Below are 12,957 nucleotides of genomic sequence, written 5' to 3'. Positions count from 1 at the left end.
TAAACATAAAAATTACGCGAATAGTCCTTCTGGTTTGGGGCTGTCTGTTCATTTGGTCCCTAGTTCTTTTTCTTAACATAGACGGTCCCTAAGATGTATTTTTATTGTGTTTTTGGTCCCTGTTCAGAGCTAAAAAGATTGTATTACCCTTTTTATTTCTTTTTTAATGTGTTAATTATTTATTTCTTATATATTAATTAAAAAAATATTATTTAAAACAAATGGATCCCACGCTCATGTACCAGGCGACTCGCCCATCACTATCATCTCCGATAACCACCATAAGTCCACTCATGTCACCACATTACTCCATTTCGGCAATCAAGTGAAACGAAACCAAAACCAAATCAAAACTTGTAAACAAAAGCTACAACCAAAACCAAATCTAAACCTGCAAATAGAACCAAATCAAAATTTACAACCAGAATCATACCTCAAATCCCACCCAAAACCAAAATCGAACCTAAAACTGAACAATAAAGATTATATGGTGTTCTTTTTTATCAGTTGAATTTGAATCTAATGGAGAAGGATGAGAGAAAATAAGAATAAGAGAACGTGATTTTCTTTAGACGACTCAGTTGAAGACGAACAACTTCCGAACAATATTGGTCCCTTTCCTGTTCTACCTCTTGTTTATGTGTATTTCCGGTTAACCTAAGGTTAGCACAAACGAGTTGTGGAGACATGGAATTGGAAGAGGGGCGGTGAGATTAAGGCATCTTCGTCATTAGAGACTAACATTGACGAGATCCGGGAAGGGGAAGATCGTTTCTAACTCTTAAACGACCACTTAACTCTAGCCACCTCTCCTTTTCTTTTCACCAGTCTCATGCACACCAAACCCTAACTTTGTGCCTTTTTTTGGCGAGTGGATTGTAGATCAGGCAACACTGATTGCAACGATGGGTCGAAGAAATCAATGGACGGCATATGAAATATAACAGATGGTCCACATAAAATCAAATATAATATAATGCAATTCATGTGTATAACAGATTATAACATCCAAAAATATATTAAAACATAAAAATTTAAGGCATACCATCGAATTTTTATATTAAAGTGACATATAATACATGAGTCTAATTTCTCTAAAAAGTTCGCCCAACTAAAAACTAGTTTTACATATTATCTAATTTCTCTAAAAATATAGCCAAAAGTCAACCGATTGCCACAAAACTTTTACAAGTTGCACTACTATAACAAGTGTGAACTTCAAGAAAAATTAAACGATTATGCAACATTGATATAAAATTAAAGAAAAAAGCTGTTTTATATAAATTAAGTTGATTTAAAAACTAATTACTTTAAATTTAAAACTATCATAATAATTTATCTTAGATAATCAGAAAGTGCATTATATAGTGATGCTATGTTACATTACATACATATATAGTATTTAGGAGTTAGGAGTTAATAGCTTTTGTATAAGAGGCTTTCCTAGTTTCAATAGAATCCATTATAGTTGATGCTTCACCATGCATTACAACTCTCCCATCTTCCATATACACAGCTCCATCAGCATATTTCATTTCTTCCAATCGATGTGTTACCCATAATGCAGTCACATCTCCACAACTATTCAATGTGTTCTTCACAGCTTTAATCACCCCAATCTGATAAAATTCAATCCTTAAAAATTAAATATAGATAAATAAATAAATAAAAAGGTTTGAACGATACTTTGCATTCTTCAACATAAAAGTTAAAATTGAAAAGAATTAATTAGTCATATATATTTAAATATATACCTGATCAGATTGATCCAAGAATGTTGTGAGTTCATCTAGCAACAATACTTTGCATTCTTCAACCAAAGCACCAGCAATTGCAACCCTTTGTTTCTGGCCCCCACTAAGAGTCTGAACTGGTCTCTAACAAAACAAAACCAGGTAATAATTAATTACAAACTTCTCAAGGGGTATTTCTGTCTTTCCATAAGTCATACATACATACATACATACATACATACATACATACATACCTGCAGATAATCATACATGCCCACAGCAGTCAATGCCTTTGCTACTCTCAGTTTTGTTTCCTCATCAGTCAGGTTGAATCTTCCAAGGCCAAAGGCTACATCTGCTTCTACAGTAGGCATCACAACCTAAATAAATTTATACTTATCAAAAATACACAGTCTATTAACTCCCTTCTTTCTCAGTGTGTCAAAAAGTAAGTAACACCCATATACAGCTGCTTATTGGATTAAGTCAGTTGAAAAGAGCCTTAACCCAAAACTACTCATATGACTCTTGATAAAGATAAGGAAACTTGAGTGTAAGCATATTGAAGGATAATCGATTATGGAATAAAGAAAGAAAAAAAAAAAAAAGACTAACTTGGTGATCTGGGTTTTGGAAGACAAAACTTCTAGGTTTTTTCACATGTACAAAACCATCCGTTGGACATAGTAAACCTGCCAAGATCTGTGTATAATTTTTTACAGCATAAATTACTCTATGTGACAAAACCCAAGATTTGCAATATCTGTGTATAATCTTGACACTACCTTCAAAAGAGTTGATTTGCCACATCCATTAGGTCCAAGCAGCATCCAGAATTGTCCAGAAGGAATTTTCAGGGAACAATCTTTTAGAACTGGAATTGACTTCCCCTTTTCTGTGTTGATTGAGTAGCTTATCCTATGACTTTCAATTGCAAAATTTTGGGCATCAACAACATTATTATTCCTGTAATACAGGACAAGGAAACCCAATATGAAAAGAAATTAGTAAGAGACATAGTTAACAGTTAACACATAGAAATTGGTGACAAGGTGCTCGATGAAATGCCACAATGAAACTACCTGGCTGGGAGGTTGGAGTGGAGAGGTCCAGAGGCGCAAAAAGGAGTGTGGATGTTCATAACATGAACAACAAGTCGAGGATAGGATTTCTTCTTCTTCTGGACAGGACATAAAATATGATGAAATGTGAAAATTACTATATTGCCCTTGCCACAAAAAGACGTAAATACCCTCATCATTCTTATCATAAAAAATGACCCTACAAAGCTTGTGTGGTCATGTCCAGTCAAGATGCAAAAAGGGCTCATAGAAATTCATAATGTATGGCCATAAACCATCACCTTAAGTCTATATGTAAAGAGTTGTCTATATAAACAATTCTCCAAAGATTAATTCCAACATTGAAAGCAAACCAGACTTAAATATTTGTGAACTTGATACTTTTTCTAAACAACCTCAAAGGAACATAACCCGACCCAAATTAAGTGAGCTTTATATTTCAAATGAATAATCAGACAAAACAGCAACCCTTATTAGCTAATACCTTATGCCCTAAATCAAGAATATATTCATCTACTACATCGATAAATTATACATAGAACTGTGATAAATTATTAGCTAATGCCTTATGCCCAACATTTGGCAGTTGAATGAATTAAATCTTGTCTTAAAGTAAAATGCAGCTCTAAAGGAAACGTAAAAATAACAAACATACAATACACCATTGTACTTGCCTACTGATTGAGTGATTTCAGTGATTTGTTCAACAGGAAACAGAAAATAGCAAACATACATACTTGCCTGCTGATTTGTTCAACAGGAAACAATCAAACATAAATACCGATACTTGCATATAAACATTAAAGACTAAAGAAATTCAGAAGAATTACCGGCAGATCGAGAACTCAAAAGATCGTAGCCTCCAATTTGATTCAAGCAGACAGCCGACAACCTCCAATGTCGATTCAGCCAGCAGGCTCCAAGCTTTCGAGGCTTCAAGACGCTATGCGATCTCGATGTTGATTAATGGATTACTAGACGAGAAAACTAGGAGAGAAAAGCTGCGCAGTGTTTTCTTTTCTGATTACGAATGGGTGAACCGGCGAATTGCTCGATGAAATTGAGTTTCAATTTTCTTAAAAATAAAATATATATGATATAAATAAATAATATTTAAAATACCCCTAGTTAAGAACTGAAGGGGTCTGCTGTTTCAAGCAAAAATCACGTAACTACAAATTACAAAGCGGTTATATATATATATATATATATATATATATATATATATATATATATATATATATATATATATATATATATATATATATATATATATACTAGGCGAATCCCCGTGCAGCGTAACCCGGAGGGTTGATTTTTGTTGACTTTTAGGGTTTAGTCAATGATTGGATCTTTGAGCCATAAGAGGGGTAAAATGGTCTTTTACCCTTCTGAGAGAACTTAGATTGGGATTAGTCTAGCCTTTGAGAGTTGTATTGATTAGAGTAATTGTTCCATGTGATTAGGCGGAGGCTAGACCAGTATTACCGAGTTCGAGATTTACCGAGTTACCCGAGGTGAGTCTTCTCACTATACTTTACCTTGAGTGGTAATTAGAGTTATGTGACAGAGTATCTTGTATGCTATGTATGTGATGTGTTGCACTGCATTATTCTATGTGATTTATGTTGTGTGTATTCCAGAGTTTACAGAGTTAGGACCAGAAGGTCCACAGAGCTAGGACCAGAGGGTCCACAGAGTTAGGGCCAGTAGGCCCACAGAGTTTTAGCCTCGAGTGGCTAATATGTGTTATATGTGGTATTTTGGGGAACTCACTAAGCTTCGTGCTTACCGTGTTATGTGTTATGTGTTTCAGGTTTCTCAGTATCTCGGGACGGCACCAGCTTGATTGTACACACCAGTGAAAGAATTATGTTTCGAGGATCCTGGATTATTAAGTAATTAAGAAGGGATTGTGTTTTGTAAACTAAACAAATGATGTTTTATGAAATATGTATTGAGAATCATATGTTTTTCAAAAGAAAATTTGTTTAGAAAATTTACAGTGTTACAAGTTGGTATCAGAGCCTTGGTTTGAGGGATTCGGATGCACCTTCGGGTATATATGGACTCAAACTGAGGAATTGAGGAAAATTTTCAAATAAATGATTTTTCTAAAACGAGCAAGAGTTCCTAAGAGAAAACGAGAAAGAGTAGTGTGTACAATCAGCCAGAGCCCGAACGATGATTTCCCAAAATACCCTTACCTTATGTGTTATGAGATATTATGAGATGTTATGCATGCTAGAGATAGGCTAGGTATTTCATATTTTAGGACTAGAGTGGCATGATTTGTGATGCCTTAGCTTAGGAGTTGTTGTTATCTGTGATGCGTTTTCGAGTATGTGATGAGTAAGAGTATCCAGCGGGGATCCTTGTAGAGAGGGATTGAGTAGAGGAGTAATCTAGGAGAGATGCCTAGATGAGCATTGTGGAGCCTAATCGAGAGAGTAGCTAGATACCTGCGAGGGGTAGAGTTGCAGAGTTCGGTGATATCTTTGAGTATGAGCAGAGCAAGTAGAGTTATCACCTAGAGTGAGTTCTACGTATTTATTCGATGCTCGAATGCTGCTTGCTTTGTGCTTTGTGAAACTCTCGATGATGGGAGTCAGCTACTAAGTGAATATGACGATATTCAGGAGGTAGATGACTGGCATTATTAGGAATTCTTCAGCAGCTGATGGTGGAGAAGTGTGAGGACCTAGGGAGAACCTAGGGTGATCATGGTCAGATGAGTGCGCTGACAGAGTAGAGCATTTCGCTGGGGAGCGAGCACGCGTAATAAGATTGACGGCTGAAAAGGTTGAACAGCTACTTAGGGAATCTGGGATGATCCGTGTAGAGAGTACGGGTAGATGTGGCATGTAGTATGGGCCCGTACTACTGAAAGCAGAGGACTCATACTCGATGCAGGGAGTATTCCGGAGGATTCTAAGTAGCAGATTGAGAGGTGATTTCATGGTTCGAGTACCATGATTTGTAGCAGATCGAGAGGTGATTTCATGGTTCGAGTACCATGATTTGTAGCAGATTGAGAGCTGATTTCATGGTTCGAGTGCCGTGATTTGTAGCAGATCGAGAGGTGATTTCATGGTTCGAGTACCGTGATTTGTAGCAGATTGAGAGGTGATTTCATGGTTCGAGCACCATGATTTGTAGCAGATCAAGAGGTGATTTCATGGTTCGAGTACCATGATTTGTACCAGATCGAGAGGTGATTTCATGATTTGTAGCAGATTGAGAGGTGATTTCATGGTTCGAGCACCATGATTTGTAGCAGATCGAGAGGTGATGTCATGGTTCGAGTACCATGATTTGTAGCAGATCGAGAGGTGATGGCATGGGTCGAGTACCATGATTCATAGCAGATCGAGAAGTGGCCACATGGTTCGAGTACCATGACCCGTGGCGATTAGTGTTACCGGTTCTACCAGTTATTCCGTGGTGATTGGTTAGACCGAGATCAGATGTGAAAGAGTATGGGGCCAGAGGGCCATGATGAACGAGTTTTAGTGGAGCATCCCTTGAGAGGGAAATCGAGTTAGCTCCGAGGGATTTTTGGTAAGATGGCAGATGGAGTCGCAAGACTCAAGAATGAGTAGAGATGGCGGTTATGGAGGATTACGACATGAGTTGAGCAATCAGCCGATGGTGGAGATGTCATTTTCTGTGACCTGAGCGGTGCTATTTCTGTTCCTGTGGGAAACAGGAGAGGTATTGAGATTTTCGGTTTCCAAGGTTGGGGGTGAGCCCTGTGGGGTAGCTTTGGTTACGATCTTTCATCAGAGTATTTGGGCAGTATGTCTGCCGAGAGGTTATGTTAGAGCATGAGCAGGATGTCAGCGGGGACTGAGATGGTTAAGGACAAGGATACACCCTATTTGAGCATAGTAGGGCATGTATTGGCTACAGCGGCAGTCGATCAAGAAGAGGATATTGGGGCGGTGGCTCTTATTGTCTATGATGAGTATCGAGTGTGGTAATGAGGACTCCACTCTTATTACAACCCACGTGATGGAACGTTGGTTATGAGGAATATGATAGTTCGTTATTTTCAGACTGAGAGTCAGGGCTACGACTAGACAGTTGAGATGTCCGGTAGTAGGATGGTACGAGATTCAAAAGGACTAGAGGTAGTCATGATGAGAAGTTTCTGAGAATTTCATCGGAGATTCGGGGTATTTGGAATTGCTTGACCTCCATCGGGGAGATCATCGAGCATTGCGTATCACCTTCCAAGAGTAGGTGCGATGTTATTGGTAAAAACAGTCTGTGGGTCAGATTGTTGACGGACCAATTGATGATGGTTCGAACCCTGAGTGGGGGAAAGCCGGGTGCTTTTGAGGAGATCAGAGATTTGTTCATCAGCGGTTAGAGAACTGGATATAGAGACCTGCGGTGCGAATTCCTGAGACCAGGGTTATTAGCGGTCAAGGAGAGGTGCAGAGCGAGATAGTGCATGTAGTGCGTGTTTGAGAAATGATGAGTGTCTCCACGGCAAGTGGCCGTTGGTCGGAGACCTTGTGGGGGATAGGAATCCTTCAAGGTTAGGATGGTGAATTCGAGGTGGTTGGCTTGTGAGGTTAGTTCGGCGGTTGAGAATTTATGGTTCAGAGTATGGGCTATTATATGCAGTATGGGAAGGGAAGAAGTTGATTGGGTAACCAACTTCAGGGTCGTTATGAGAATTCTTGCATGAGTTTTGGGCAATAGGGGAGGAAGTTTCGGATTGTCATCTTCGTGTTCTGAGTCGTTGGCAATTTCGCCGTGTTTTAATTTGGGAGATGGAGTATTCCGGGGGGTTACAAGTGGCACGAGAGAAAGACCGGTTGCAAGATTCCGAGGAAGCAATGCGATATCCGAGTATGTGATCAGTGGTATGTTGGATAAGGTGTCTAAGTCCATAACTTATTTGGTATATACTTGACCCGACCCGGCATGGTCCATTTAGGTTGCACTTCATCCAAACTGTTTATGGATAATTTTATGAGAATTGTATACTTACGATTTATTAATATATTATAAGTTATAATATATTAATATAAAGTCATGTTATTTAATTAGTTTTAATCTTGAATTAATTATGAATTGATTTAGTGATTAAAAGGAAGACAAATTAAATCATGGGCTATTGTATTTATATGGTGTGGGCTAATGCTCATTTGTTAATGGGCTAAGCTTATATGGAAGTCTATGGATGATCCATGGAGCTTTTAACCCATGGATCCTTGGAAGAGGAAAAGACATGGGTTATTAGGGTTTCACCCTAACCATGCACACTATATAAACAAGCTTATGTTGCATGAAAAACACCCTAGTGTGTGTGTAATAGTGGTGGCCGATTTCTAAGTGTTAGTATACTCTCTCATACATTTTCCAAGTTTGTGGTGATTTGTGATTTCCATTTGAGGCATTCACATTATTGGTGCTTGGCTCTCAAACTCCAAGGAATCAACAATCAACAAAAGGTATGTAATTCATCTAGTCCTTTTATGTTTAAAAGTACCCCATGCCATGCTAGATAAGTTATAAACCTTGGAAATTAATATTTTGCATGTACTTTAGACAAACATAGATCCAAGGTTTATTAGGGTTGCATGTACACTTAGGAAGTGTTAGAATGCTCAAAACCCAACAGTGGTATTAGAGCCTAGGCTTGTTTGTTTGATACTTGATGCAAAATGGTGATAAAAAGTCGATTTTTTGCTGTTTGACTGATGAACTCGCCGAGTCCATGGGGGGACTCGCCGATTTCATGTGTAAACTCATCCTACTCGCCGAGTAGGTTCGTGCACTCGGCGAGTAGGAGCCTCAGAATGCAGATTTTCGACTTTTGCTGCTGGAAATGGACTAGAAACATTACCCTAAACTGTTTTGGTGTTTTAAAACTTGTTTTAGTTGGTGTAATGGTAGTTCTAATCCATTTACAATAACTTATATCAAAATTTCATGCTTTGTATGTGTTCATATAATTCTTGAAACTTTGATGATCATGTTCATGTTCTTATGAATTTAGAAGATGATAGGAATTATTTGCTGAATTGTTTAGGATTAATTCTTGATCATTTATGTGTTTTAATGGAGTCCATAATTTGTCCTCAAGTTATGGATATCCAAAGGTCACTTCTTTTAAACACACACTTAAAACACATAAGTTACAGAAAATGAAGAGTCTTCATTTTTATGAACCTTTAATTCATAAGTTATGAAATGAAAAGTTTTGGATAGTTACAAAACTTGCCCTCAAGTTTTGGAATTTGTAAAGTTTCACACACTTTAATAAACTTTAATTCCAAACCCTTAGAGTTTTAAAAGTTAAAATTCAACCCTTATACTATTTATAACATTAATGGTTAATTATTATATATATGTATAAGATCAAGTCGTTTTACCGTTAGTAGACCTCATTCACGAAGCCGGTCTATAAGGGGGGTATAAAGTTGTTGCCTATAAAATGGCAACTTAATGGGTGTCCATTCTCACCCACCGCTTCCTTGATCGGTGGAGGGTCGTTAGCCGAACGGGTAGGACAATGACTTTAAATTCTCATTAAAAGTATAATGAATATTATAAAGTAACTAAACCTTTTATAAATTCCCAATCTTAGTTACTTTAGGAAAATGTGAATATGGTGCTAACCCATGAAATTCACACTTTGTACCTTACCAAGTCGTTGGTGGAGCGTGTGTGGTTAACCGGCACACTAACTTGGACTAGTAAGGATCACGAAGGGTGACTTAATGTTTATCATAGATCGGTGGAGCGTGTGTGGTTAACCGGCACATCGATTAGGTGATAATATTAAGGGTACCAAGTGAGTTTGCATGGTTATTCACACCTTGTTTTGTGATCCTCGGCATCCCAGTCACAAAACCTGAAGGGCACAATCGAGATTGAAACATGCCATTGAAAAGTTCAATGAATCTCAAAAGATCTAGGAGTTTCAAATCCAATTAAAACCTAATAAATTATTTCGTTTTTCATGGTGGAAATTGGTGAATCGTCATTCACCTACCTTCAAATATTTTATAGCTTGGATTACGGCATCCCTCTTCCAAGTTATAAAATATTGTGTTGGGTCCTAGCCTTAATTTTTTCATATTGGGTGTTATATTAAGGACTTGAATCAACTAACTTGATTTTCTCCCATTGTAGATGTCTGGTTCAGACAACTATGATCTTCCCAAATCGCTTGAAACAAGCTTTCCTCTTGAAGATGATGTCCCTCAACATCATGCTTCACTCCCCCCACCTCATCCATTTATTCTCCCTGACCCACAAGCCCAAAGACTTGAAAGGTTCAAGATCACTCAAGCTCTACTAGAAATGAAACATGAAGATGGAAGACCTGTGTGCACTCATGTCTTAGGAATGAAGTCACACATAGACAGGTTGAGAATGTTGGGTGCTGTTATTTCAAGGAAGTTCGTTGTTGACTGGGTTCTTCAGTCACTTCCTGAGTCGTATGGTGAGTTTATTAAAGACTACCATATGACAGATCCTGACATAACCCTAATAGATCTTTCTTATTTGCTTGTTGCTGCTGAATCAGCAATGATTTGGCGCAATGGTCAAGCAAACATTGATGGAAAATCTATTTCTCAAACTTCCATGGACATGGACAACGGTAACATTGGAAGTCCAGAAAAGATTTTTCGTCCCAATGGAAGGGGATCGGCCTTGGTCAACCCGATTGACCAAAAGGTAAAGGGAAAGGCTAAGTATGTGATTGTCTCGTGTACCATTCCCAAAGAGTCTATATGTTTTTATTGTCATGAGAAGGGACATTGGAAGCGAAGCTGCCCTGAATACCTGAAATATTTGAAAGCAAGTAGAGACAAAATGTTTGACTCGGCTTCAGGTAAGTCCACTATCTAACTTTGTTAAAGTTCCTAATTGTTGATTCTTATTACATGATGTGACTAGGTTGCATCTTGATGTTTAGCAGGATCGAGCAAAAGGAAGGTTAAAAGAAGAGTGTGCTGAATCTGATCACGAAGATGGATTTCTATCGCATGGTTCGAGGATCAGATTTTTGAGCTACTACTTAAAAGTTGTGATAGATTGCTAGGAAATATGTAATAGCATGGTTTTCATTTGAAGATGCATTGTAAGGAATATTTTTCCGCATTTTATAAAGAAATAAAAGTTTTGTTTAGTTTATTTTATATTATATCCCCTTACAATGGCATTTATGGAAAATTGATGTTTGTATGTTTCTAGCAATATTGGAAATATGAGTTTGATTCTCTCATTTGTGGTAGTGTCTGAATTTACCAAATGAGGAAAGGTTCTCATCACCCAAGCTTCAGTTAGACAGAAACTTGGAATCATACAAGTTGTATTGTATGATGAATGATAATTTTCATCTTTGCAAAATTAAGACTAATTCATTGATCACATGCATATGTGAGTCATTGAAGGACTAAGGAATTAGGTACACTGGGTGTGTGCTGGTCAAGGTCCACCACAAAGATCAATTCGTCATGATTTACTAAAGATTAGTAAATATGGTTATACTTATAAGGTTAAGTATAATTCTGTAACATTGGAAAAGTTTCAATGTATGGCAGAACGGATGAGAAGAATCAAATTTGGCAGAAAGATAAAAGTTTCTCAAATCTGAAAAGATGGGAGAGTACTTTAGTATCATGTTTTTATGATCATCTTAATGATTATGAAACCATATCACAAATTCATACTCTAAGGACATCTTAGTGCATTGTTATGACTAAGATGAGGGGTCATGAATTGTTGGAATGGTTAAAATCAAGAAGATGGATCATACATGGTTTTATGATCATCTTAATGATTATGAAACCATATCACAAATTCATACTCTAAGGACATCTTAGTGCATTGTTATGACTAAGATGAGGGGTCATGAATTGTTGGAATGGTTAAAATCAAGAAGATGGATCATACTTCGTTCCAAAACAACTCTTAGAGTCATACTCCAAGATTGTAACATTGAGTGACATAAAGTAAGGTTTAAAACACTTATCAAATGTAGTGTAAAATGTTTTCTACTCCTGTACATTTGAAATTGGTAAGTTGTGATGTCTTGGATAAGACAAAGACCAACTAAGACCAATTGTGTGAAGTGTTTATCTTAATAAGAATCTGCACTATCCCTTGAATATTTGTTTTGTCAAGGAATGGTTCTTGACTAGGGAAACTTATATGTCAAGAGGACAGTGGGAGTCTTAAAGATCCTGAAAGGATTTCAAGATTTAATCAAGAGTAAAACCTGAGTTTTATCACTAGCACACGACTTAAGGTTTGAAACCTATTAAGTTGACATAGTTCTTGTTTCTGTGTCTGTTCCTATTAAGTTGACTATGCATATGAGTTCTGTTAGTTCTAAACTGTGTGCATAACAGCTTGGAAGCATTGGTGGGCCTTGTGCTACCAGATGACAAGAAATTAAGATTGAACAAGTTCAATCCATGTAAGGCTGAATTTGTTACTAACCTTGTCTTGTGATTATGGTTTTGACAAATTCACATGGATAGGAACTCATACACCATAAAATCTAAGTGTCATAAGGTTTCTCTCCGATTCATGAAAATGATGGTGAGGAAATGCTTTCACTAAGAAGATTTTAAGTAGATAGCAATTGTGATGTTTGCATTCTCAAAGTCGTTAGTGGAGTGTGTGTGGTTAACCGGCACACTAACATGGACTTGTGAGAAATGGCAAAGGTTTAAACAATTAAGACTATGATTACGGCATCACTTTTCATAGTTCTGGAAATTGTTTAGACACACATGTGAGCTATCTAAGAAAGGGTGTACGAATCTAAATTTCAGAAGTCCAGCTGATTTCTGGAAATATGTCAGAGCTAGTGGGAGCATAAGTGTTATGCTGATAATCATCATGTTAGTGGGAGCATGATTATTATGTTTAGTGTTGCAAGTTAGCAATGTTAATTATAGAAAAACAAAAGTTTCAATTCGTAAAGTTGTAGGGGTTGAAAAAGTTGTTTTGCTATAATTAAGGGAGATAAAATTATACTTCATTTCAATTCTAAAAGCTTAGATTGAGTTTTAATCATCTTTAGTCAAGGATATATATATATGAATTTTATGTTGGAATGGTTCAACATAAGGAAATTCTATATATATTGCGTTCTCAAATTC

At 37.1% G+C, this 12,957-nt stretch overlaps 1 protein-coding gene across 1 annotated transcript; it reads right to left on the bottom strand.

The window, feature by feature from the left end:
* Window positions 1-1,289: 1,289 nt before the first annotated feature.
* On the bottom strand, window positions 1,290-3,834 carry ABCI10 (ABC transporter family protein). Its single transcript, XM_079074741.1, has 7 exons — window positions 3,646-3,834; window positions 2,816-2,913; window positions 2,519-2,699; window positions 2,349-2,435; window positions 1,988-2,113; window positions 1,755-1,877; window positions 1,290-1,619 (listed from the first exon to the last, which is right to left on the bottom strand). Exons 2-7 carry the CDS (start codon window positions 2,872-2,874, stop codon window positions 1,410-1,412), a joined length of 786 nt encoding a protein of 261 aa, XP_078930867.1. The 5' UTR covers window positions 2,875-2,913; window positions 3,646-3,834; the 3' UTR covers window positions 1,290-1,409.
* Between the last annotated feature and the right edge of the window lie 9,123 nt (window positions 3,835-12,957).

This window comes from Lactuca virosa, chromosome 9, assembly GCF_052849685.1.
Source record: "Lactuca virosa cultivar CGN04683 chromosome 9, Lactuca_virosa_CGN04683_v6, whole genome shotgun sequence".
In the NCBI taxonomy this organism is placed as follows: Eukaryota; Viridiplantae; Streptophyta; class Magnoliopsida; order Asterales; family Asteraceae; genus Lactuca; species Lactuca virosa.
The sequence above is the reverse complement of the archived record's forward strand: the minus strand, read 5'-3'. Positions and strand labels throughout refer to the sequence as shown.

What these genes read in the sequence shown, in the direction of transcription:
- ABCI10 (XM_079074741.1), bottom strand. Translation starts at nt 2,874, where the DNA reads ATGAACATCCACACTCCTTTTTGCGCCTCTGGACCTCTCCACTCCAAC. An exon ending in CACTCCAACCTCCCAGCCAG is followed by an intron (nt 2,700 to 2,815) that starts GTAGTTTCATTG and finishes CCTGTATTACAG; the next exon opens with GAATAATAATGTTGTTGATG. An exon ending in TCTTGGATCAATCTGATCAG is followed by an intron (nt 1,620 to 1,754) that starts GTATATATTTAA and finishes GAATTTTATCAG; the next exon opens with ATTGGGGTGATTAAAGCTGT.